Source organism: Macaca mulatta, chromosome 6 (genome assembly GCF_049350105.2).
Source record: "Macaca mulatta isolate MMU2019108-1 chromosome 6, T2T-MMU8v2.0, whole genome shotgun sequence".
NCBI classification, from domain to species: domain Eukaryota; kingdom Metazoa; phylum Chordata; class Mammalia; order Primates; family Cercopithecidae; genus Macaca; species Macaca mulatta.
The window spans coordinates 2,574,514-2,598,422 of NC_133411.1; the positions used below are offsets into that span (position 1 = coordinate 2,574,514).

Here is a 23,909-nt window from a genome sequence, read left to right on the forward strand (position 1 = left end):
CATTTTCCTCTTTGCCTGACAAAACATGCTTAAGGTGCACGTGCTTACAACTGAGAAATTACGTTAAGTCAACCCACCAGGCAGGCAGACTCTGTAAAATGTCTGCTACCGTCCACAAAATACCAAAACACTCCAGAGCATCCCTTTGCCACCAAGACAGCGTTTTCCATAGAATTTCAATTCTTGTGTTTTCCAAACATGCTAGAACCACACTAAGAAAATCTCATCTGGATTGGCTGTCCTCTCACAAAGGCTGTTGTTGTCTTTCTAATAAAAAACCACACAAAACAACATCACTCCCAAGTATAGAATACTTTATGTTTTATTTATTCCATTGAAAATCCCAAGTTCCTTCGTGGTGACCGTCCCTCTGCCCTCACACCTCAGCAGGTCCCTGCAGGCCAGGGCCCATGCCCCACCTGCCCGTGGGTCTGGCTCCCAGGCCACCAGGGGGCCCACTGCGTCCCGTCGCACACACGAGGGATTTAACTCAATGCTATGTACATTCACAGTTCTGAATACCCGCCAACTCTAAGTCACCACAAAGAGAAGAGAGAATCAGGAGGAACAAACATCCATTCAAAGTCTGTTTATCAGAGATTTTTTTCTGAAAATGCACAGTGGCATTTCATTCAAAAAAAAACCCTTCATCTGCAGACCTGCGGAAGGGAGACGGCCTGGGTCCCTTCCCTCGGAATATCTTAGTTTATTTACCTCCTTCATTGGCCATTTGCAGGCTCTTCTCCTTGAAACATGAATCTTTACGCATTCTCCAATTATAAAATCAATGACTGTTAGCTACCAAAGGCTGCACTAGAATTTCTTCTGTATCCAACACGCCGAGAGCCCTGAAATTGACTTCGGTTTACTCCGTCCCTGTCTGTCCTGCTGGCAGTGTCCATGCTAGAAACAAGTCGAGGTGATTGATTGAAACGGAGCTGAAGGTTGTTTGTTTTTAAATGTCTGTCAGTGGAGAAACGCGTATCACGAATCTCTGAGGAAGTTAGTAAACGTTTTTCCTGTACTTACTGGCCTTGGTGGTCACTTTCTATAGAGATGCCCCAAATATAAAAATCAATTCATTTCAGAAATCAAAAAAAAAATTTCAAATACACCCGGAGCCTTTGCTTTAGGAAGCGAACTAAAGTCTGTGATGATGATTGTGCTTGAAGGATGGGTTTCTAATTATGTCATAAAAAATGATGAAACAAGGTGACGTCATGGGGACTTCAGGTGACACCAAAATACCCCCTTCCCAGGGCCTGGAAGTCCCTCTGCCTTTGACTCTAAGATGGGGCAGGACCCCTGCTCTCAGTGGGATATGCCCGCGACCCTGGCGCCGGGAGGCAGTGCTGCAAAGAGGAGTGGTGTCCACGCAGCTGTCACCAGACATCCTCGTCACCCTCTGCACCGCATGGCCCAGCGTCTCCTTCCACAAGCAAAAGACTGCAGCTCCCCTCTCTGCAGGAAGGTCAGCCACACTCAGGCGGCTGTGTCATGCCAGTCACCATGGAAACCAGGGCTGAGAGGAAGATGCAGCCGCTTCCAGCAGGTACCCGGCCTGAGAGCAAGGGAGGAGCGGCACGGTGGCGGCTGCCTTGAGCTTCCAGCTTGGGCCCTGCTCATTTGAACAATATTCAACTTCGGATTGGAGTTTAGGCTACAGTGAAGTGGATTACGTTATGCCGAAACAAAAACACCAAACTGCCAACGTTTATAAAAAAAGAGAGGACTGGAAAAGGATTAAGAAAAGCAGAAAAAGTGTTTTGGGGCTAGATCCTTGAGTTCACACCTCCCCAGGGGACCCAACGGAAGGAGAGGGATTACCTGCTGGAGAGAGGCCTGATGGAAATTTAAGTCAAAGCCCAAACAGCCTCAGATTCTATACTAAAAAAAAAAAAGGCCTATAAATAAATATCCTTTGACCCTAAAAGGAAAAATGAAGTAGAAAAACAATTTTCATTTTTAAAAAAATGCTGCATGTTTCCTGAAGTACCTAAATGGAGTTTATAAAATACTCATGAGCTCCAGCACACAGGTAGAAACACTGAAAACTCAGGCGACGGCTCTGCCAGGCTGTGGAACCAGAGAGGCAGACGGAGGTTTCGTGCCAGAGCGACACGCAGGCGCACGCTCCGTGTGGTAGGCGTGTGCTGTGTGCACGGAGGCCCGCCCGGTGCACGCTGCCGCTGCAAGAGGCTGTGACAGAGACTCGAAATCAGGACCCCGTGGGAGAACACGGGGCGGCACCGGTGCCCCCCGCCCAGCAGGGAACCTGACCCCATGGGGTCCAAGCCAGGCGAGGGATCCGCGTGCGCGCCCTCTGATTCTCGCACAGTACGCGCCGGTTCTGCAACAGAGACTCTTCACAAAGGAACAAGACACAAACAGCCCCCGAAGCCCTTGGAACTCGGGCTGAAGACAGTGCCTGGACAGCAGGAGTGAGGAGCGGAGCCCAGAGGTCACTCGCAAAGAGGCTCATGGCGGTGATGGCCACGCGGGAGGGGCCGCGTCTCTCCGCAACCCTCGGTCCTAATCCAGCTTCTTGCGAACGGGCTTCCGCCCAGCGTCCGAGTTTTCCGGGCTGAAATCGGCACAGAAGCCGTTTGGGATCAGCGCAGGCGGGGTCTCTGCACAGCTTTCGAAATGTGTCTGATCCGGGTACAGGTATTCCTCCGCAAAGTCAGGGTACATTTCTGCAAACCTGTGGAAGTCAGCTGGAAAGACAAAGGCACCTGTGGTTATGGAATGGGGAGCCGCAAACGTCTAGGATGTGGAGGCTCTTTTCCCAGGGCCCTGGTGGGTGTCCCGCTCACGCCCTTTGGGGAGCGTTAGAATCGTCTGTGAAATGGATGCTTTCAGGGTGGAGACAGGAACTTGCGCTTACTTTCTTTGCAGTGCACGAAGTCACCCTGACAACGGGGGCAGGCTGAGTGTCCTCCTAGCTACTCCTGCTTTGGGAAAACCTATAGAAAGCTTCTGGTTTTGGATTCGACAGATATATCCTGGGGACTTAGCACTTCTGAGGCACTGTAACCAGAGGAGCTGGCTCAGGGACATGACCAAGTGTCTGGGTAGTGATCTGGCACTTTGAGGGGGTGCCCTCGCCCACACCGGAGGAACCGGCAGGCAGGGGGCCGTCCTCACAGAGCCTCGGACTGCACTTCCTGGCCACTCTGTGCCTGGTTCTCAGGTGAGCACCCTCGGCTCCTACCGATGGCCCCATGGAGGCTTCTGGCGGTGCTGGAAAGATGGTGCAGGGGGCTGGTCATGCTAGGCAGCTCCAGAAACACTCAGAACCCTGGCCACGCGGCGAGGAATCCAAGGATGGCTGTTACCAGAAATTGTCTGCAGCTGGTCGGTGCCCGCTACAAACATCAAAGAGCCCAAACACACAAAGGGGCGTTGTGTGCTTTCAAAACTGAAATAAGCGCGCGCATGTGCACATGCAAACACACGGTAACTAAACACACATGCGTGCACACACACAAAACAAGCGCACGCACACAAACTAAACACACATGCGCTTTCAAAATGGAAACAAACGCACACATGAGCACACACACACAGAAAAGCACGCACATGTGCACACACACAAACTAAACACACGTGCGCTTTCCATACTGAAACAAGCACGCGAGCACACACGGTAACTAAACACACATGCACCCCTACACACACAAAACAAGCACACATACGGTAACTAAACACACGTGTGCACACACACACAAAACAAGTGCATGCACCCACAGGGTAACTAAACACATGCGCACACACAAAAGCACATGCACACACACAGTAACTAAATACACGTGCGCACACACCGACACAAAAGTGCACGCACACACACAGTAAACACAGGTACACACACACAAGCGCATGCACACACGGTAACCAAACACACATGCATGCACACACACAAAAAACAAGTGCATGCACACACACAGTAACTAAACACACATGTGCACACACAAGCACACACAGACACAGTAACTAAACACATGCGCGCACACACACAAGCACACGCACAGACACGGTAACTGAACACACATGTGCGCACACACAAAACAAGCACACGCACACACGGTAACTAAACACACGCACACACAAAACAAGCGCACGTGCACACACGGTAACTAAACACACATGCATGCACACACACAAAACAAGCACATGCACACACACAGTAACTAAACATACATGGATGCACACACACAAAAGTGCACACACGGTAACTAAATACACATGCATGCGCACATACAGAAAACAAGCGCACGCACACACGCACAGTAAACACACATGCACACACACACAAAAGCACAAGCACACAGACACGGTAACTAAACACACATGCATGCTTTCAAAATGGAAACATGCACACACATGCACGCACACACAAAAACTAAACATGCACACTTTCAATACTGAAACAAGCGTGCACATGCACACACACACACGTGTGCACACATGATAACTAAACACACATGCACACTTTCAATACTAAAAGCATGCACACGTGTGCACACACACGGTAACTAAACACACATACGCGCTTTCAATACTGAAACAAGTGCGCACATCTGCACTTCCGCCTCCGGACCCCACGCAGACGCTGTGCACGCAGCGCTCTCGCGTGTCTTCTCATTTGCTCTGAGGCCACACTTCAAGGTGGGGATTGCGGCATCCACCGTGAGGAGCGAGGCCAGAGCCTGCAGCCCTCGGAGCCCCGGGTGGATGCAGCGTGGCTCATTCACACTGCAGGAGAGGGAGGCGCCCCGGGCTCGGGTTTGCGGATTTTGCACAGCAATTTAAAAATATCAACCGCCATTTCCCAGACACCGACAGCTCGTGCTCTGGAAACAGCGGTGTTACCAGTCACTTCATCAGACATCCAGACAGGTGAGTTTTCTCGGGAGGAAGTCGCCCTGGGCGGCACGGTGGTCTGCAGTGCCCCTCCTCGTCTCTCCTGACAGACCCCTCCCCGGCCGGCAGTGACAAAGGCCACAGCCAGTGGCCTCGAAGGCTGGTGCGGGTATCCTCCACCTCCAGGCACCTGGATCCCAGCCTGAGGCCACGGAAGGCTCAGAGCTTCGGAACTGGGCTTGCAGTTTGGTTGTATAAATCACCAAAACAGATTGGAAAGCTCCCTACGAACTTTGCCGGGTCTCCAGAACCTTCCTTCTCAGGGGTTTCTGTGATACACAGGGCAGCCTGGTGAATGGAGGCATGGCAAGGACTCCACTCCCGTCCTGGACTCCCACGGAGACTCGCCCCACACTGCCTGGCCCCTGCCCAGGGGCTACGAGCACGACCCCACTCCTGCCGGCTCACCGAATGTGATCTTCCCCTTCTCCTCTTGGTCAATGGCTCGGAACAGGTCGGTCACGGTGAGCTCCGCCACCCCCAGGGCCGTCTTGAGGATGCAGGACAGGTCACCTTCGCCGACGCTGCCATCCTCCTGCGCTCCATACATCTGCAAGGCAAGCTGGGTGTCACCTTGCGGCCTCCTCCCCTGCCCACCAGGCCCCGCTGCCCAGGGACACCCCAGAGGCCCTGCCCCGCTTTCTCAGAACTGCTGGGCACCTGCAGGGTTGGCGGCTGGACACGGGGGACTTGAGCTTCCGTGTGGAGCCACGCGGCAGGGCCCTGTGCCTTGGATCTGGCCCCTCCAGGTGCCTTGTGGACACACAGCAGATGCTTCTCGGGCAAGGACTCAGACGCTGCCCACCCCACCCGTGATAGCTCAGCAAAGCAACCCGCACCTGTGGCTGTCATTGGGAGGCCGCAGAAGGGACCTGCCTGGGCCATGGGCGAGCGCGGCACAAGCCTGGGCTCCAGAGTCTCCCCACGGCCCTCTGCCTGCGTAAGTGCAGGCTACAGCGGAGGTGTTCACAAGCATCAGTAATAACATTTAAAAAGCCCCGATGGTTAGAAATCGACAGGGCAGATCAAGAGCAGAAATGAGAATGACCTGGGAGGGCCCCGGGCGGAGCGGAAACCAGGACTGGGCTCTCTCCTGAGCCTCACATGTGAGGCCTTCTCTCTTCCTCCTGCTCCAGCTGTGGAGGCGGAGGCTCCGGCCCTCTCTGTGCAGGGACCAGGGGCGAGGCACCTGCCGCCCGCACCCCCCAGCTCCACGGTGCTCCCCTCCTGGCTTCATACGGACCCTGTGACCTGGGGATCCCCCACACCCCTTGTTCAGGGCCTGCCCGTCCCTCTGTCTCCTCGGAAACACTTCAGCTCCCTGTGGGGTGCAGGGTCCTGCCCCAGCCCTTGAGGCTCGAGCCTGGTCCACGGGCTCTGTGGCAGCACCTTCGTCTCAGACGCCGCCGTGTCCTTCCGCTCCAACCCCTGGGCTCCCTCGGACCCCTCCCTGCCCCCTCAGATGGGCCAGCTCTTCTACCTGGTTCCTGCCCCCAGTCCTCTACCTGGGGATGCACTATCCTCCGCCGCCCTCTCTGCCTGGGGCCTGCGGTTCCCGGGACTCCTGACAGGGCCGTCGCCCTGACTCCGAGCTCCTCCTCCCCTTCTCCTGCTCCAGTGCGCTATTATCTTGTGAGCATTCACTCCACCCTCGGAGAAGCGGGCTGCACGTGAGGGGCGTTGCCCTCTCTTCAAGGAGGGGCTGCACGTTCACCTCACCCGGCTCCTCCTCGTGGTGCTCAGGGAAGAAACGCTGACGCCTCCAGCCCGCTGGCCTGGCAAGCTGTCCCAGGGATCACACCCTCTTCCCGAGGCTCTGCCTCTACTCCCGCAGCCTACTGCCGCAGGCTCTGGGGGCCCCATCCTCACCCTCCACCCTCCTCCCCTGGGCCTCATCCCACAGCGCTGGTGCACGCGGCCACCCTGTCTTCTGTGGACTACGTTTCTCTCCTGCTTTTAGATTTCCTGAATCAAACATCTGCAGACAAAATCCAGGCTGGTGCTGCTAGAGCCTCAGCACAGGCCCGGTCAAACCCTCAGGGCCATGGCCTCCAGCTCCTCGATCAACCCGGATCCCACTCAGCCCCCAGGGAGCAGTGCCTCCTGCCCCCCAGTGGCTGCAAGGCTGCTTCAGAGGGGACGACCTGACATCGGTGTCCGTTTGGACATGAGAACTGCAGGTGCGGACTTTCATCCTTCAGCCTGGTGTAGATGCTGCATGGGAAATGCAGAGGTAGGACCGAGGCTACTACAGGCGACAGACTTCAGGTTCTCACTGTCCATTCTCTGAGCCACTGCAATTTTTACCAGGACATCTTAAGGGTTTACACAGTAATAATAATGAAAAAGAACAAAAACAAGGGGCCCCAAGGCGTATGAAGCACGTCTGTGCGTTGCACATCTGGAAAAGTTGAGCACTGGCATGTGCCTCTGGGGTCCTAGGTGCTAGGAGTTCTGTGGCCACAGTCAGCCTGGGAGGCAGCGTCCTGCATCTGTATGTCCCACGGGCAGCACGCTGGTGCAGCTGCCATGCTCTCTCACACGAGACTGCTCCGTGGAAGCCCTTCCGGCTACACGCAGCCCCCCTAGAATGTGCCAGGGTCCCAGGGCAGCAGAAAAGCAGTGACCATGACATCAGGAAATGACGCCATGTAAGGTGTAGGCTGCAGAAAGGGGACACGGGGAGGCAGCCTGCAAGAAGGTGGGAGGAAGGCAGGTAAGCTGAAGAATGCCAGGGCATCTCCTGTCGGGGCAGAGCTGCTGAGGGTGGAGGTGAGGCGGGACCCAGGCGTCGTCGCCGGGACGCAGACGCAGCCACATCAGCCGGCCTGGAAGCCTGTGAGACGGGATCACCCATCCTGCCCCTAGGGGTCACTGTAGGGCAGCCTGGGCCTCACCCATCACCTGGTTCACCTGAGAAAGACCTCCCAGCCCACCCCAAGCAGGGACCCCGTGCACACTGTCCTGCCCGGCAGGCGTCCTCAACCCTACCACAGCCAGTTACCCTGCCCACCTGCAGGCGGGGCCTCTGCGGGGGGACGGTTGGGCTCCACAGCCCACTGTTTGAGAAACAAGGCAATGCCACCCCCACCACTGCTATCATTCAGTTCCAGATTATACTTGTAGCTTTAGAGCAGGGGCTGGTGGGGCCAACAGAACAGGGGGCGGTGGCTCACGCCTGTAATCCCAGCACTTTGGGAGGCCAAGGTGGGCGGATCACTTGAGGCCAAGAGTTTGAGACCAGCCCGGCCAACATGGTGAAACCCTGTCTCTTCTAAAATTACAAAAATTAGCCGGGTGTCGTGGCATGAGCCTGTAATCCCAGCTTCTTGGGAGGCTGAGGCACGAGGATCGCTTGAACCTGGGAGGCAGAGGTTGGTTGCAGGGAGCCAAGACTGTACCACTGCACTCCAGCCTGGACAACAGAGTGAGACTCCGTCTCAAAAAAATTAAAAAAAACAAAAAACCAGGGCACGGTGAAAGCAGGGCCAGCGGGGGCCGTGAGGCCACAGGGCCTGGCTGAGACCAGGGGCCCTGGGACGCAGGCTGCCTAGGCCTGGAGGAGGCGTGGAGGCCGGGCTTTCTTACACAGGGCCGCCAAATGTGGAGGTCATCCAGTTCATCCTGCCTGGGGTGACCCCCACAAGCCACCTTTGCATGTGGGGACATTCCCCAGTGTTGCTATGGAGAGGGTGTGCTGGCGTCAGAAGCGACAGAAGGGAGTTCTTGGAGCAATGAGAGACAAGCAGCTTCCTGACTCACACATCAGGCCCTCGAGAGTCTGGCTGATGTGAGTCACACCCTGTGAGAAGCCTTGGTAAAACTGCCTCTGTTACAGGAAAAGCCGGCCCCGCTGTATCCCAGATGAAATCCACATTGGTGCTGCTGGAGCCTCAGCATAGGCCAGGCCAAACCCTCAGGGTTACTTAGCCTCCCGCCCTCCAGGCCTGACCCAGACCCCACTCAGCCCCCAGGGAGCAGCGACTCCCTTCCCCTACCCCCTGCGGTGAGGCAGGTCCTAAGGGCTTCCCAGGAGTCTGCAGCTGGGCTGGGACCCCAGACTCCGCCAGTGGTGAATGACTGGGCTCTGACATGTAGCCCCTGGGGTTAGCCGAGGCGGGCAGCTCCTAAGCCATGCTTTCTTCACCAGTCCACAGTCCGAGGGGGAGAGAGGGCGAGGCGTGTGGCCCCTGTGTTAGGTGCCCTGCAGTGTGTGATGGGGTGTGACACCACCAGCCCCACCCAGGTGCCCCAGGACCCAGGAAGAACCTCACCCATGCCTTTCTGATGAGTGTGGATTGCTAATTCCAGCAAGAAATAAATCTGGGAGTTTTTTTGGGCATTTTACAAACAACAGCTAGCATAAAAAGCTTATGTAAAAATAGCAGTTGGGCAAATGATCAATTAACTGATATTATAAGGAACTAGAGAAATGAACAGTGGTGCTGACGTGACTGCACCGACCTACCCCCAGTCAAATCCATGTGAACTGTGCACTCACCTTGAAAGCCAGCTGGATGGTGTCCAGGGTCCGGGCCGGCCGGCAGACGACAGACAGGGCAACCACGCACTCTCGCAGGTCCACCTGGCCGCTGCCGCTCTATGGAGAGAGACGCTCTCAGCCACAGCTCGGCCGCCGCCTTTGGCACTGGAGAAATGCCAGGGCTTCCCACGGCTCCTGGTGTTAATTAAGGGCCAGTCCCGCTCTCACTCGGGAACGCCTGCCCACGTGAAAAGGGAATCTTGGAAGGACATTCCACCAAGTGGGTTCTCCAAGGTCACTGTGCTGCGTACACTTTTTGGGGCCATTACAATGAATTCCCAGAGTTCACAAGGCTGCCACAGGAAGCACCTCAGCAAAGCACACGCAATGCAGTGCCTGCCACCTGCCGAGACTTGCATTTGAGAAAACCCCACAAGCACCAAGGCTGCTTCTGGGCTCTAGGAATTTAGTCTGTTTATGGCAACCCATCCATCCTGCAGAAAGAAGGTGAACCCGGAGCTGTGAGGTGGAGCTAAACGCGCAGCCTGGGCCAGCTGTGGAAGCCAGTCGGCCCTGCGCTGACCATTCTCAGTAACTCCTCACACCCAGCGTCTCCAGGGACATGCTGTGAGTGAGCAGGGTGGTAAGAGGCACAGGTCAGGGCTGACAGGGTCTGCACTTCTGATGATGATGGGGACGATCTGCACGTGGCTGCAGGGTGTGCCCAGGCCACAGGAAAGAACCTCCCAGGTCAGGGCTGGAGGAGGTGAGGAGCACCCTGGACAGGGGGAGGACTCTGTTCAGAGAGCAGGAGATGAAGGGCAACCAGGAGTGTAGGGAGGACTCCCTGGTCATAGAGCAGGAGGAGGTTCCAGGAGGACAGCAGGAGGAGCAGGAGGAGAATCCAGGGATAGAGGGAGGACTCTCAGGTTGGAGAAAACAAGGTGGGGAGCACCCAGGGTAGGGGGAGGACTGTGGCCAAGAGCAGGTGAGGAGCACCCAGAGGCAAAGGAAGGACTCCCTTGTTGGAGAGAGCCAAGAGAAGATGAGGAGCACCAGGACAGGCGAAGGATTTTGGCCAGAGAGCAGGTGGTGAGGAGTACCCAGGACGGGGGAGGACTCTGGCCAGAGAGCAGGAGGTGAGGAGCACTCAGGAGCAGAGAGAGGACTCTAGTCAGAGAGGTGGAGGTGAGGAGCACCTGGGGCAGAGGGAGGATGCTCTGGTCAGAGAGCAGGAGGTGATGAGCACCCAGGATAGGGGGAGGACTCTGGCCAGACAGCAGGTGAGGAGCACCCAAGAGCAGAGGGAGGACTCTGGTCAGAGCAAGAGGAGGTGAGGTGAGGAGCACTCAGGGGCAGAGGGAGGACGCCCTGGTCAGAGAGCCGGGGGTGAGGAGCACCCAGGAGCAGAGGGAGGACTTTGACCAGCAGTTGCCCCTCTACGCTTGTGTCAAACACAGGCTGTAGGTGCTAGGGGTGAGGCGCACACAGGTCCCTGAGGGTCTTCTGAGGGAACTGACAGCTTTCTCTGCGCTACGCCACACCCCTTGCAAGGCATGGGCACCGGGACTGGGGCTTGGGTATCTGGCAGGTGGAAACGACGACAAGTCCCTGGCTCGGGGAAGGTCTCAGCCTGGGGGTCTGAGGTCCTGCGTATAAACGGAGAATATTCCTACCTCGTAAGATCATGCGCATTTGAAATTGCAGAAAATAAAAAATTAACCGCACAGTGTCATAAGTGACCTCGGAATGCTGCCTGTGAAACCAGCATTCACTATTTCGCATTTCAATTCCAACACCGTGGTAAAGCCCTGGGTGCAAACGCAGCCGCAGCTGCACGGACACCAGGCAGGCCTCGCATCCGAGACGCCATTTCCAGCTGCCCCGTAGCAGAGGCCCCGTGGCTGGGGCCCCGTGGTACCTGTGGGAGAACGCCCCGAGCCACACACTGTGATCCTTGGTTCACGCTCTGCACACGCGCGGGGCGGCCTCCTTCCCGTCCTGGGTGCTCCTCATCTTCTCCTGCTCTCTCCAACCAGGGAGTCCTTCCTTTGCCTCTGGGAGCTCCTCACCTCCTGCTCTCTGGCCAGAGTCCCCCTGCCCTGAGAGCTCCTCACCTGCTCTCTGGCCAGAGAGGCCTCCTGCCTGCCCGGGCTCCACCCGGGGCGGCACTACAGCTGCTCTGTATTGGTGCAAAGCACATATCGCACTGTCACACGGGGAATCCCACGACGCTGTAGCGGGACAGTCAAGGCTGAAGGAGCCCTCTACACATACCTGGCGTGTCACCGGCTCCTCTAGGACCGCAGCGTAAGTGTCCATGCTGTGACACTGACACCCAGAAAAGACCAGGATTGGCCGACCTGTGGCTCGCCGTGGCAGCCTGTCCCGCCCCTGCATACCACCTTGCACCTTCCTAAAACCCCAAGGCTGCCCACATGTTCAGGCCCAGCTGGCATGACCATGGATGCCTCATCAGTTACGATGAGGACCTGGGGATGACGTGTGGAGGGCGGAGGGGAGTGGGCGGCTGCGCCAGGAGGAAGCCCTCTCACACCCACAGGCTGGCGGGGGGCCTCCAAGCCCATCATAGAGGACGGGCGCATTACTAGAAATTCTGACGCTGCAAAGAGCAGCTCTGGTGAGCAGGGGCCCTGCAGGGGGTCCCTTTGGAGACCCCAGGCTGGGCGTCAGCATTTGATATTGTTAGACTCCATAATCAGACTAAAAAAACCCCCAAACCACAGGCACGTTCATCAGTAAAGGGCAATTTAAACGTCTAATGTGTACATGTATTTAAAAGCACGGGAGGAAACACCCTCACAATGACAGGGTGGGGTAGTGAGGGGTGGTTTCCCGTCTCTGCTTTCAAATTCGTGTGAAAATATATTTATATTAGAATGAGAACAATCTATACTTCAAAAAGCAGGAGGTTTTGCGGAGACCCCGCTCCTCAGGCGACAGCCCCTACCTCGTCAAACAGTGAAAACATGTCTTCCAGCAAGTCAGAAACAGGAACTTCCAGGGAAGCTGCAAACTCCGCAATGCCCATCTTCTCTCCTCCCTTCTTCCTGGCACTTTCTGAGTATTTGTCCAGATCTTTTTCAAGTTTTTCCGGTTTTAGCCTAGACAAAAAGAGAGGGAAAGCTTTCTTTCTCAATAAAATGGCGCACGTTAACACTAGATTTAGTTGTCAGATGCATCAAAATATTAGAATTATTTACAGAAGTAGCAGCAAGTTAGTTTTCAAGAAAAGGCATTCTCCTAACTGGAAGGTGTGAGATGTGTTCTGTCCAAGTGTCAAGCCAGGTGCCTGTGCCCCTGAGACCCGTTCTCTTCCCCAGGGCAGGTCTCGCAGGACACAGGGTGGCCCTCCTGGGGCGCCACCCACACAGACAGCTGGTGCCAGGCACTAAGGGATTTAAAGACACTATGTAGGCTGAAGTTGATGTTTGAAAAAAGCCAAGCAAACACCAGAATAAACATCATTAATAATTACTTCCTTAGCTCCCCGCCCTGCAACCCCAGGGAGCCCCCGCCGGCCTTGGCAGCACGGGTTCTAGCTAACGCTCAGGTAAGGAGAACCAGGTACTCACCCGAGGCCCCGCACGAGCCTGGCAAATTCTAAAAGGCAAGTGTCAGCGGGAAGACGGAGCTGTCCTTCCGCCAGGGCCAGCTGGCAGTCCTCGAATGTGTAGTCCGTTACGGAGACGCCCAAGGCCCTGCAAAGAGGGCAGCACCCCCGTCAGCCCAGCCCCATGGCGGCCAGTTCCCACCGCCCCACCGGAGTAGCCGCCGATGGCTCAGGGGAGAGGAGGGCTAAGGAGAGGCAGTGAGACAGCGGAATGGCCTGTTGCTGGGGCAGTCACACATGTATCGATGAGCTTCACTCTCATAGGGGTGCTCTGAAACAATGGCAACAGTCATACCAACGGTCACCGATCACAGACTGCCATCACACGAGAACCGTGAAAAAGTTTGAAACACTGTGAGGATTACCAACATGTGATGCAGAGACACGACGTGAGCTCATGGTGTGAGAATTACTGAAATGTGACCCAGAGGCGCCAAAGTGAGCTCACAGTGCTGGAAAATGGTGCTGATAAGCTCAACACAGGGTTGCCACAAACGTGAAGCAACTGTCTGTGAAGCACCGTAACATGAAGCAGAGTGAAGCGGGGGGCGCCCTCACTCCCACAGCTGCCCTGGCCGTGCCGTGTGTGCTCAAGTGATGAGAAATCGGTGCCTCTCCAGTCCTATTTGAGAGCCGCTCAAGTTCCCCTTGGCAAACCTAGGCATCACCATTTGGGAACAGGAGAGTCTCAGGCTATCCACAGGAAAGAAGGACAAGCCTAACTGAGGGGCTGCCCATGAAGCTCACAGGAGCCCTGGCTGGGAGAACCACCCACCTCCGCCAGCCACACCTGGGGCCATCCCCGGCCTCTCCTGATGGCCCGTCCTGGGTGGCACCTCTCTCCAGGCCAGCACTGCACATGTGTCATTCATCTCAGAACCCTGAATGACACGGAGGCCAGCCCCATCCCAGAGGAAAACCAAGGTCAGGGAAGGATGTGTGCGCTCTGCCACCCTGGGGTGCCGCTGTCCTCGCAGCGCGCAGGGGAGGAGAACGTGCTTCCAGCACTGCCTCCTAGGACCCGCTACGGGATTGGAAAACCAGCCGGGAGGCGGCACCGCCAGGGTCCCTCTGCTCGTGACCAACTCCACGCCCTGAGTGGTGCTGCATGGGGCACCCGCCCAGGCCCAGGAGTCTGAGGCTGCTTCTCCCTCCCATGTTCCTTGATGGGGGTTTTGCTGATGGTGGTAGACCCCTCAATGGCCCTGACGTGATGAACACAGCTCCTGGTAATTCAGAGTGGGGTTTTAAGAGAATTCTGAATTACTACAATGGAAATGGCGGCACTCTCATACCCTGAAAAAAGGTGCAGGTTCCTCAGAGTCCGTTTGAAATGGAGGGCTCTAAAATAATCAGTGAGGCCCATAGGCAATCTCTCCTTGAGTTCTGTAAAATGTGTTTTCCTCCTCCCAAGTCCCCAAAAGTAGCAGGTATTGGCAGCAGTCCGGATCACAGGTGCTGGGCTTGGAGGTGGGAATGCATTCCCCTGGCTTGGCACCTACTCAGCTTTTTGTATTGTTCAGAGCGGCCTGTGGTGCGGTTGTGTGGAGCTTTGGGGGACAGAGACTGCAGGACCCATTTTTACCCTCGGGTACATGCCCTGGGAGGGAGAGGACGGGAATGTGAGGGAAAGGGCCGCCCAGCTGAATCTGCAGGGTGTCAGCCGAGTGCGAACAAAGTGACTGGGAGGTCAGGGCCAGGTACACTCTGCTGGCCCAGCCATGGCTGTGTTCCCCTCTGGGCTCTCTGGAGAGGCAAGTTCCCAGCCATGCCCCATCTGCTGCAGCAGGAGCCTGGGGGTGGGGCCGGCGGACTGAGGTGGATGTGGCTCCCAGGTGGCTCCTGCAGCTCAGGTCTGGCAGCCGCCTGGTGGAGGGGAGGCTCCAGCTCCACTGGACAGAGCTTTGCAGGAGGAAGCACTAGGGAGGTGTCCAGGTGGGGGTAAATTCAGGTGGGAGGACCTGGTTGCAAGGACAAGTTTTAGGGGAATGGGACCCTGAGGGATGGAAGGTGTTGAGGGAGGGAGATGGGGAAGGTGTGTGAGAGAGGGAGGGGGGAGGGCGTGTGAGCTGACGGCACTAAGGGAGGAAGAGGGGAAGGGCGTGTGACCTGACGGCACTGAGAGAGGCAGAGAGGAGGGTGTGTGAGCCGACAGCACTGCTGGCCATGCAAGCAGGGGACCTGGGACCATGGGAAGCGAGGACATTCCCTCTTCCTAACTGCATGCATGAGAATTGTGTAAGTAGCACAAGTCACCTTACAAGATTAAATGTGCAGCCACCGCTCTGCCCTGCCAGATAGGGTAAGGGCACTGGTAAGTATCACACAGGCGGATGAGCAAAGGCAGGCGTGGAGGCCACCACACAGATGTGAAGTTGGCCCAGGCCAGTGCCCCGTTGGATCATTTAGGGTGCAGGGAACATAGGGCCTGGGGTGACCAACAGCTGCAGGAAGGTCTGGAAAAATCAGTCATGCATCTTCCAAACATCAAAGGCGGTGAAATGCCATCAGAGGGAAACAAGGGACGTGCAGCCCAAGGCCAAGCACACTTCACCAACATGCATGGAGCTGGTTCCTGTGCTTCAGCAAGAATGCCTTTTCCTGACACTGTTGGCTATTTTAAACACACAGGGAGCAGCACTCCGGGAGACGCCCCTGACTCAGCAGCGGGGCAAGGAGCTGCTCACTTACTCGGCCATGACTCGCCGCACGTTGCTGGCATACAGCGCGGGGCTCCTCTTCTCCTCCTCAGAAGGGCTGTACACGGGAAGGAACTGAGCACACAGAGAAGCTGCGTTAGTATCACCAGACGCTGACCTCAGCAACATACCATAACGACAACTGGGAGGCTGACAAATTAAGATCTGTCAAAGCAATGCCCATTAGAACCGTCTTCAAAGTTGTCATGCGCACACGCGTGCACGCACACACTCACCCCAAGATGCATGAACTGCACACGTGTGCACCTGAACACTCACGCCCGTCCGTGCTCCTAGGAGCACCTGCTGCCTACGGCAGAACATCCAGCTCCCTGATGTACACTCACCCCATCAGTGCTCCTAGGAGCACCTGCTGCCTATGGCAGAACATCCGGCTCCCTGATCTACACTCACCCCCGTCAGTGCTCCTAGGAGCACCTGCTGCCTACGGCAGAACATCCGGCTCCCTGATCTCACAGAGGGCTTACGCCAACTTCTCACGGAATCCGTTTTGTAATGGGGATACTGCAGCACGTTATTCCGACATTTGGAACAGATTATTGGCACCTTGTGCATTTTGAAATTAAAAGAAATTGTCCAATGAACTTGTCCTTGCCTGAGTGACACTTACACAGCAGTTTAAATGAATGTGACCCACAGTGCACACGGTGCAGGAAAGGGCAGAAGACCACCCTGGACGTCCTTTTCTCTCATATGGAATATTTCAGAATACAGGAACATCCTGAAACCCCAGTTCTCGCTGTTATTTCTAGAACTTCCGTAAACTGCCATGGCTCCTCGCATCAGCATTTGCATCTTGTATGAACAACGTAAGGACAGAGCAGTTTTGCAAAGCCATTCACTTTCTTTTCAACTCTTAAAATTAGAAACCAGGCCTGTAACACAGCCGTTCAACACCAGGGAGCCCTCAGGAGCTCAAGCTCAGTCCCTGTGTTCTGTGCTCGAGGCCTGGCCTGCACCCTCCCAGCCACTGCCCATCCAGCCACATAATCCTGCTGGGTGGGGGGACTGCCGCCCTCAGGCCTGGGCCGAGGCCCTTCAGCCCAGTCCTCTGTAATGAGAGTGGCTTATCCTCTGTGGAAGTGAACAGCTGGGCTGAAAGCCGGGCTCATCGGTATATTTCGTAATGCTCTGCAATATTTAAGGCAGCAAATTGTTTTATTAAATATTTAAGTTGCATGTGACTCATCTTTTATTTCCAGTTGCAAGAAGTGCATATTAATTCCCCTTTCAAACAAAAAAAGAACGACTCCTCATTGACTTAGATAAAATTGTGCAGGCTACACAGAGGTGACTATTTAGCCCAAGGTCTTGACTCTGGAGACCTGGGTCAGGCTGAGAAGGGGATTCTTTGACTATGTATTAAACAGAGCAAGGTGCTATGACAAGCTCAGCAGTATTAAATATGTCAAGTAAAACTAAAAGCCAAGTGAGTAATTCTTTGCATGTGGGCCAGCTTCATATGCCCTTAAGCTACAATATCCATAATAATGAATGGTAGGTTTAAAAAATTCCTACACAGCTGGGTGTGGTAGCTCATGCCCGGGATCCCAGCACTTTAGGAGGCTGAGGCAGAGGACTGCTTGAGCCCAGGAGTTTGAGACCAGCCTAGGCAACAAAGCGAGACCCGTCTCTAAAAAAATTAGCTAGGCATGGTGGCGTGTGCCTGTGGTCCAATTACACGGGAGGCTGAGGTAGGGCGATCGCTTGGGCCCAGGAGGTAGAGGCTGCAGTGAGCCCAACGCTATACTCCAGCCTGGGCAACAGAGCAAGATGCTGTCTAAGAAAAACAAAGAACAAAAACCCAAATCGTATCCAAGTGGTTCAGACTCATACAAGAGACATAAAGTCATTGATGTAAAGTAACCAGAGGCTCCTCTGCCAAGCCCTGAGAAATGGAAAGAGGGAAAGCAAGACAGGTGCTACGTCACATTGTACAAGGCTTATCTGGGCATCCTGGTGTAACCTTGTGTCTGCATCAGCCACTGTGAAGAGCACTGTGTAACTCCGTATCCATACGAACCTCGATTTCCACTTGGTTGTGAAACTGACACAGCGTGAGCCACAGGATTTCCAGCCTTTAAAACAGATTGCGCAATGTTGAGCAGATTTACAACACAGGTTAAGAAGTAAATTACTTCTAATTCTGGAGTGAAACCTCCAGACGCGCCCTCCAGAGGGCACTACCGGGCAGTCAACGCTCCCGCGGAGGGGGTGCTGTGCCCACCCAGCCCGAGCCCCAGTGTGACATGCAGCTGTGGGTGGAAATGCTGCTTTTCTGATTCAACACCTGCTGATGTCTTTGGTTCATCTAGCAAGACACCATCTCCTGCTTGTTCTCCAGCTCAGGAGACCTCGTACAGCCCACACCCATCCCTCCTCCCTCCACACCTGTCCCTCCTCGCCATCCCCAGGCAGCACAGGCCCTAAGTCATGCCGCCCCTCTAGCCTGGACCCAGAGTTCCCAACCTCAGAACCAGGATCTCCATGCCTCTGCTGCAGGAGTTGACATGGGAGACATTCGGAGCTGCTCCCAGGGCCACACGCCCCCAACAGACAGCCCACCGCCCCAACCCTGTTTCTGCCCTGTCATGCCAACCCCAGCCCTAGGCCCCAGGGACCCCAGAGCGCCCATACCCCCCAGAGTCCCTTCCCAGCTCTGCTCCCAGCTGGGAGCCTCCACACGCCAGCCTGGGAAGCACGGACCCAACACCTTCACCTGAACGCACCAGCGGACCCATGTCCTCCCAAGCGCCTGGGATGCAGCTGCTCTCTCTTGGACTTCTCCACTCCCTCTGCCCTCCCTCCCGACGTCAGCTCAGACATCAGCACCCAGGAGGCCCTGACGAGCCTGTGGCCCCGGCTTCTCCTCTGGGGCTCATTCCCGTTTCCGTGGGGTTGTTCATCATTGCATAACTGACCTTCAGTGTCTGTGCCGGGGGACAGGGACACTGACTCACAATAGGGGCTGGCCTCCCACCCAGCACTACTCAGTCCTTGCGCCTGTGCAGACGGGGTCCCCCCAGACACCCCTAAATCTCCACTTTCCTTACCAGGGGCCGCCAGGTGGACGACGGCAACTACTGAGCTGGTGAACTCAAGAGCAGAACGTGAGACTCACCGTCCCCTCCCTGCTGGTGCTGAGGACGCAGAACTTAAGACCCCAGAATCCAGGAGTGTCAGGACGGGGCCACGTCTGTGCGTTTAGTTTTCACAATGGGCTGAACCTAATGGCTGTCCCACAGCTGCTTTCACAACTGCAAAAGTAACTAGTGTGCACAGCAGACCCCAAGCAGCCCCTACGTGTTCACGGAACAACAGGACAAAGAGGATGACACGGCGTTCGACTTACGCTCCAGGTCCTTGCCACGTCCACGTGATGGTGTCCTGGGGAGGAAGAGGCAGGGTCAGTCAGCACAGGGCCTGAACCCGGGGCTGAACCTGAACCTGTGTGCTGGTGCCAGCCTCTCCCTGCACCTCCTACCCCACAGAGGCGCTGCAGCCAGGGGAAGGGAGGAGGGTGCTAGAGCTCCAGCTTCCCAGAGCCCCTGAGGATCCAGGACTCAGACTAGCCCCCAACCTGAGGTCCCCAGAGCCTCTAAGGACCCAGAGAACTCTGGGTCTCTCTTGGACTTCCCCGCTCCCTCTACCCTCCCTCCTGACGTCAGCTCAGACATCAGCACCCAGGAGGCCCTGATGAGCCTGTGCACCCAGAGACCTCCTTACAGGTCCCCAGAGTTCCCCCAAGATCCCCAGAGTCCCTGAGGACTCAGAGCCCCCTCTTACAGGTTCCCAGAGGCCCTAGGATCTGGGAAAAGGGTCCTCCCTCCCTGCTTGCTCTCCTCTTTCCTCATAGGCCTGGGGACACCGATTCCAGTGTGCGCCCAGGACCCCAGCCCTCCCCCGCTCCCCGCTCTCTCCAAGTGCCCTGGGTATTCCCCCAGCCACTATGCATGTGCAGGGCCCCCCCACCCCGGGTGCTCTGGAAGTCCCATCTTCAGCCTCAGCGCCGCCGGGCAGGGACCACACAGCAGGGGCCCTGATGGCAGAGGCCCGGACACTGTCACCCTGGGGTGGACCTTCTGCTCCCCTGACGGCCATGCTGGGTGCTTCTTGGTGCGTCCAGCAACAGTGTGTTGCTTTAAACACTGATGAAACAATCTTAAAAAGTGGAAAATCCAGAGTTCTGCACAGATCAGAGTCTGTTGTCCTTGGGTTGATTTTTTTGCCCATAGGAGTTGCACTGGGGCATGGTTTCTGCAGCAGAGGCAGGAAGGGGCCCTTGGCCAGGAGCCTGGCTGACAAACGCATGCCTCAGTTAGAAGGACGAGGCCTTTCAGTCGTGTGACTACCTGCCCCGACTCCATTTTATTACCTGACCATCAGCCCTCCGGGCAGCATGAAACCCACAGGCATCGGATGGGACAGGCCCTGAGGCGGATGGGCCAGAACCCCGGCACCCAGAGGTCACCTGTATTTCTGCCCCACTGTGTCCTGACCCGCGAGGTCTTTCTTTCAGTGCTTTCCTTTGCCATCACAAAGAGGAACTGCGATAGACGGGAAGCTCCCTGTGAGGGACAGGCCCTCCTCGGCGCTCTCCCAGATGGATGCTCTACCAGGAACCTGCAGTGAGCCCAGCACCAGTGGGCTGTAGGAACCTTGAGTCCGCCTGGGCCGTCTTTATGCTCCAGGAGCCCATGAAGGGGCAAGGACGTGCGGGAGTGATTGCAGTGGAAGGGGAAACACAGCTGGCACCAAATGAATGCCCTGAGCTCAGCCGCAGCCTGTGAGGCGAGGCCGCCTAAATGGGGGGCCGATGGAACCGGAAGTATTCTTAGCATCCAAGAGCTCCCAAAGGAAGGTGCAGCAGCCACCTTACAGGTGTGGAGACTGAGGCGGGACATGGGCAGGGGCGGGGCCAGGGGGTGGGGCTGAGGCCAGGGGCATAGCCAGGGCAGAGCCAGGGGATGGAGCAGGGCCTGGGTCAGGGGTGGGGTGGGGCCGGGGCATAGCCAGGGCAGAGCCAGGGCAGAGCCAGGGCAGGCTGGGATGGGGTGGACCAGGGCAGAGCCAGAGCAGGCTGAGCCTCCTCCAGAGGCAGCAAGTCCCCATGAGGAACTGCTCTGAGGCCTCATCCAGGCTTTCTCCCCAAAGGTGGGGTCCACCACCTTCACCCAAGGAGCTCTGGACCCCAAACGCCTTCTTAATTTTGTTCTCTTAAACCAAACAAAACCTGGGCACTAAAACCACAGAAATGACAGTCACCTCCTTTCTCTCCAGCAGCCTCTGCCTTCCAGAACTTAAACGTTCTTAATTTTTAAACTTCCTGGAGCATGAAGTTTAATTTTTAAACTTCCCCGGGTACTGAAAGCTGCCGGGGACCCTGGCCGGTGACGCGGGGTTGGGGGGTTCCCTCTCCAAAATGTCAGGTTTGGCCACACAGAGGAAAGAGCAGCTGCTTCAGGACCTATGGAAGCAGGGCTCTGGGATACTGGGGACCACTGTGGAATCACGGGGTTGATCAGGGACACGTGTGTAGAAAAGGCCGCACTCGGGAACACGGCGCACCGAGCCCAGGGCCCAGGCCTGTCCTGCCCTCTCCAGCGCTGAGGCCAGATGGACTCAGCACAGCCGAGCGTGGGCCGTGGCGCAGATAAAGGGTGTGGAGAGGTGGAGACACAGGTGCACAGAAGCAGCTCGCAGTTCCCATTCCCAGAGAATTCCCTGGAAGCCGACCCCAGGAAAACACAACTCACCAGTTTATTTGGATATCGTAAAACCACAGGCTGGACGGGTGCTCCCGGGATGAATGCACCTGCCGAGAAAGGAACAGTGGTGTGACCACGGAAGCCCACGCAGGACAGCATCTGCTGCGTTTCTCATGCTGCTCTTGGGATAAAAACGAGCTTTTCTGTCTAGGCCTTCCTGGTCAGCAAGGGCACTCCATGCCTGGACTATCTCAACATCTGTCCTGACCGTAAACACCCAGCGCCACAGCACGGATGGGCGGGAACCTCGGCCAGGGGCGCTCCCCGGCCAAGGGACACTTTCTGTTACAACATCTCGCACCAGCTGGAAGGCGTCGGTGGGAAGTGAGGGTCCTCATCACTGGCCATGCCCATCCACCTGATGGGGTCAGGGTCTGCCCCCACCAAGCACACACATCTGCCTCGGGGCCCCACCCACCACCCTCACCTGCCCTGGGGCTCAGCTCGAAGGATAGGCGGACTTGGTCACAGCTGCAGCAGGACCTGCCTGGGACCTGCCACTGTCTCTGAGCGGCTGCCACCTGATGGGCTCCCAAGGAATTAGGAGGAGCCCCAGCGAGGCCCAGCTAGAGCCACAGGCCACGGAGACTCAGGAACCTTCCCGTTCCCAGTGGAACTGTGGCCGCACCCAGCTGCCGCTCCGCCTTCTCACTGGCTGAAGCTGTGCCCTTGCAGGCTGGAGCAAGGCACCATGGACTCTGTGGATTCTGTTTCTATTTTAAATTCTATTTAAATGTCTATCGAAAGATTTTGTTTTTAACTGGAAAACTCAGGCATTAGAAGTACTCAAGTTTTAGAACAGGACAGGCGGTCTGAGAAGGGCTCCCCCGCTGCCTGACAACCTGAGGCCACACAGGTCAATCCCCAGGCAGCACGTTCCTCCCAGGCTGCCAGCGAGTGCCACTGTGGTCAAGAATCTTGGGTTGGTCCTGGCTGCAGGATTCTGCACGATTCTGGGAGAATGGAGCCCATGTTGGCCCCTGGAGCTGCCAGGAGCATCTGTCCCCAGGGCCATTTCTCCTTTCGCGGTGGCCTGAGGCCAGAGGCCCGTGTCAGGGCTGAAACTTCGAGCTGACAGCCCAACCCACTCAGCTTTCGTCTCATGCAGGACATCCGCCTGCAGCCTTGGTGTCCAGCCAGCACCCCAAGTCCCTGGCCTGTGTGCCGTAGCTCCCCCATGTCCAGTGCTGGGTTGCCCCTTTCCTGCTGTGGGCTCAGCAGCATCTGGGAATGAGCTCACGCAGTTCACCCTGCACTTCTGTGTACCCAGGTGGACGGCTGGCTGTGTCAGGGGAGGCGGAGGACGGCAGGGCTGGCACAGACCCAGGCTCAAGCCCCAGCTCCAACGCCCGGCAGCCGAGCCCCAGCCCCTCAGACATGCAGTGTGGAGAAAACAGTCCTCACTGCCCAGGACCGAGCCCAGGAGCACACATGGAGTGGCGAGAGCTGCTGCGGGTGATAATGGCTTTGCTGCTGCAGCTCAGCTGACCGTCTCAACCACATGTCAAGGGGACATCACTGAAGAAACTCAGTAAGAATCAAAGAACACCTCAACACACTGGGGACCGCTTGGGAAAGTCCCCAAGAGCGCAGAAACCCCCCCACGAGCCTGAAAGGTCAGTGACTTCATGGAAATCCCGGTGGGAAAGTCTGCAGGGGTCTCCGGCCTCCCTAGTCTCCCAGGGGCCCCTGAGGGTCAGCAGCACCCAGACCCCACCAGCACCAGGCACCCAGGGCAGGCTGCACAAGGGTCAGGCTGGGAGAAACCAAGACGAGGGAGTCAGAGCCCAGGGCTCCTGAACGCAGGAACAAAGCTGAGGGGAGGAGGCGCAGGCTTCTAAACTGCGCAGAAACCTCCATATTCACACATACCTTGTGCTGGGCATGGGTCTAACTTCACTAGTTGCAACAATGAGGCTGGAAGATGGCTCAGCAGAGACCCCTGAAGCCCCCAGAAGGCCATCACCCCTTACTCATAATGCCCATCCCCCACAGCCCACCCCACAGGAAGAAACAGTCCACCATGGCCCAGAGAGAGCCATGTCCACATTTGGGCACAGCCCGTGCAGGGAGGCCACCGCGGCCCAGGGAGAACCGCAGCCATGTCTGCTCACAGCCAGTGCAGGGAGGCCACTGTGGCCGAGGGAAAGCTGCGGCAGCCACATTCGGCAGGCCCAGCCTCTGCATCCTCAGGCAGTCGGTGCCATCGCTGGACCCACGCAGCATCCTAGGGCCTTCTCACTGTCTGTGTTCTGCTCTGAGAGCTCGGAGCTGGCAGGCAGGTGGGGTGTGGGCATGTGGAGGGTGTGGGCCCAGGACCTTCCAGGAGGGGGTCTCCAGGCACCCAGTCAGCCGATCCTGCTCTAGTGCCCTCTGACAAA

At 56.6% G+C, this 23,909-nt stretch overlaps 1 protein-coding gene across 8 annotated transcripts in view; it reads right to left on the minus strand.

Moving 5' to 3' along the window:
* Positions 1-297: 297 nt before the first annotated feature.
* Positions 298-23,909, minus strand: part of LPCAT1 (lysophosphatidylcholine acyltransferase 1) — a 61,812-nt gene continuing 38,200 nt past the window's right edge. The window contains exons 6-16 of one of the 8 annotated variants that reach the window (XR_013418253.1): positions 21,517-21,575; positions 19,113-19,147; positions 17,784-17,838; positions 15,732-15,814; positions 13,003-13,128; positions 12,378-12,531; positions 11,684-11,737; positions 11,328-11,588; positions 9,425-9,523; positions 5,332-5,473; positions 298-2,717 (exon numbers count right to left, since the gene is read on the minus strand). Coding sequence is in view for 6 of the 8 variants with exons in the window: in XM_078004595.1 (XP_077860721.1) it covers positions 2,533-2,717; positions 5,332-5,473; positions 9,425-9,523; positions 11,684-11,737; positions 12,378-12,531; positions 13,003-13,128; positions 15,732-15,814; positions 17,784-17,838; positions 19,113-19,147; positions 21,517-21,575 (992 nt within the window). In the remaining 2 variants the exon portion in view is untranslated. Of the gene's footprint in view, positions 2,718-5,331; positions 5,474-6,428; positions 7,615-9,424; positions 9,524-11,327; positions 11,738-12,377; positions 12,532-13,002; positions 13,129-15,731; positions 15,815-17,783; positions 17,839-19,112; positions 19,148-21,516; positions 21,576-23,909 lie in introns of those variants that run through there. The other 7 variants (XR_013418252.1, XM_078004595.1, XM_001097638.5 and 4 more) reach the window with 7 other exon arrangements.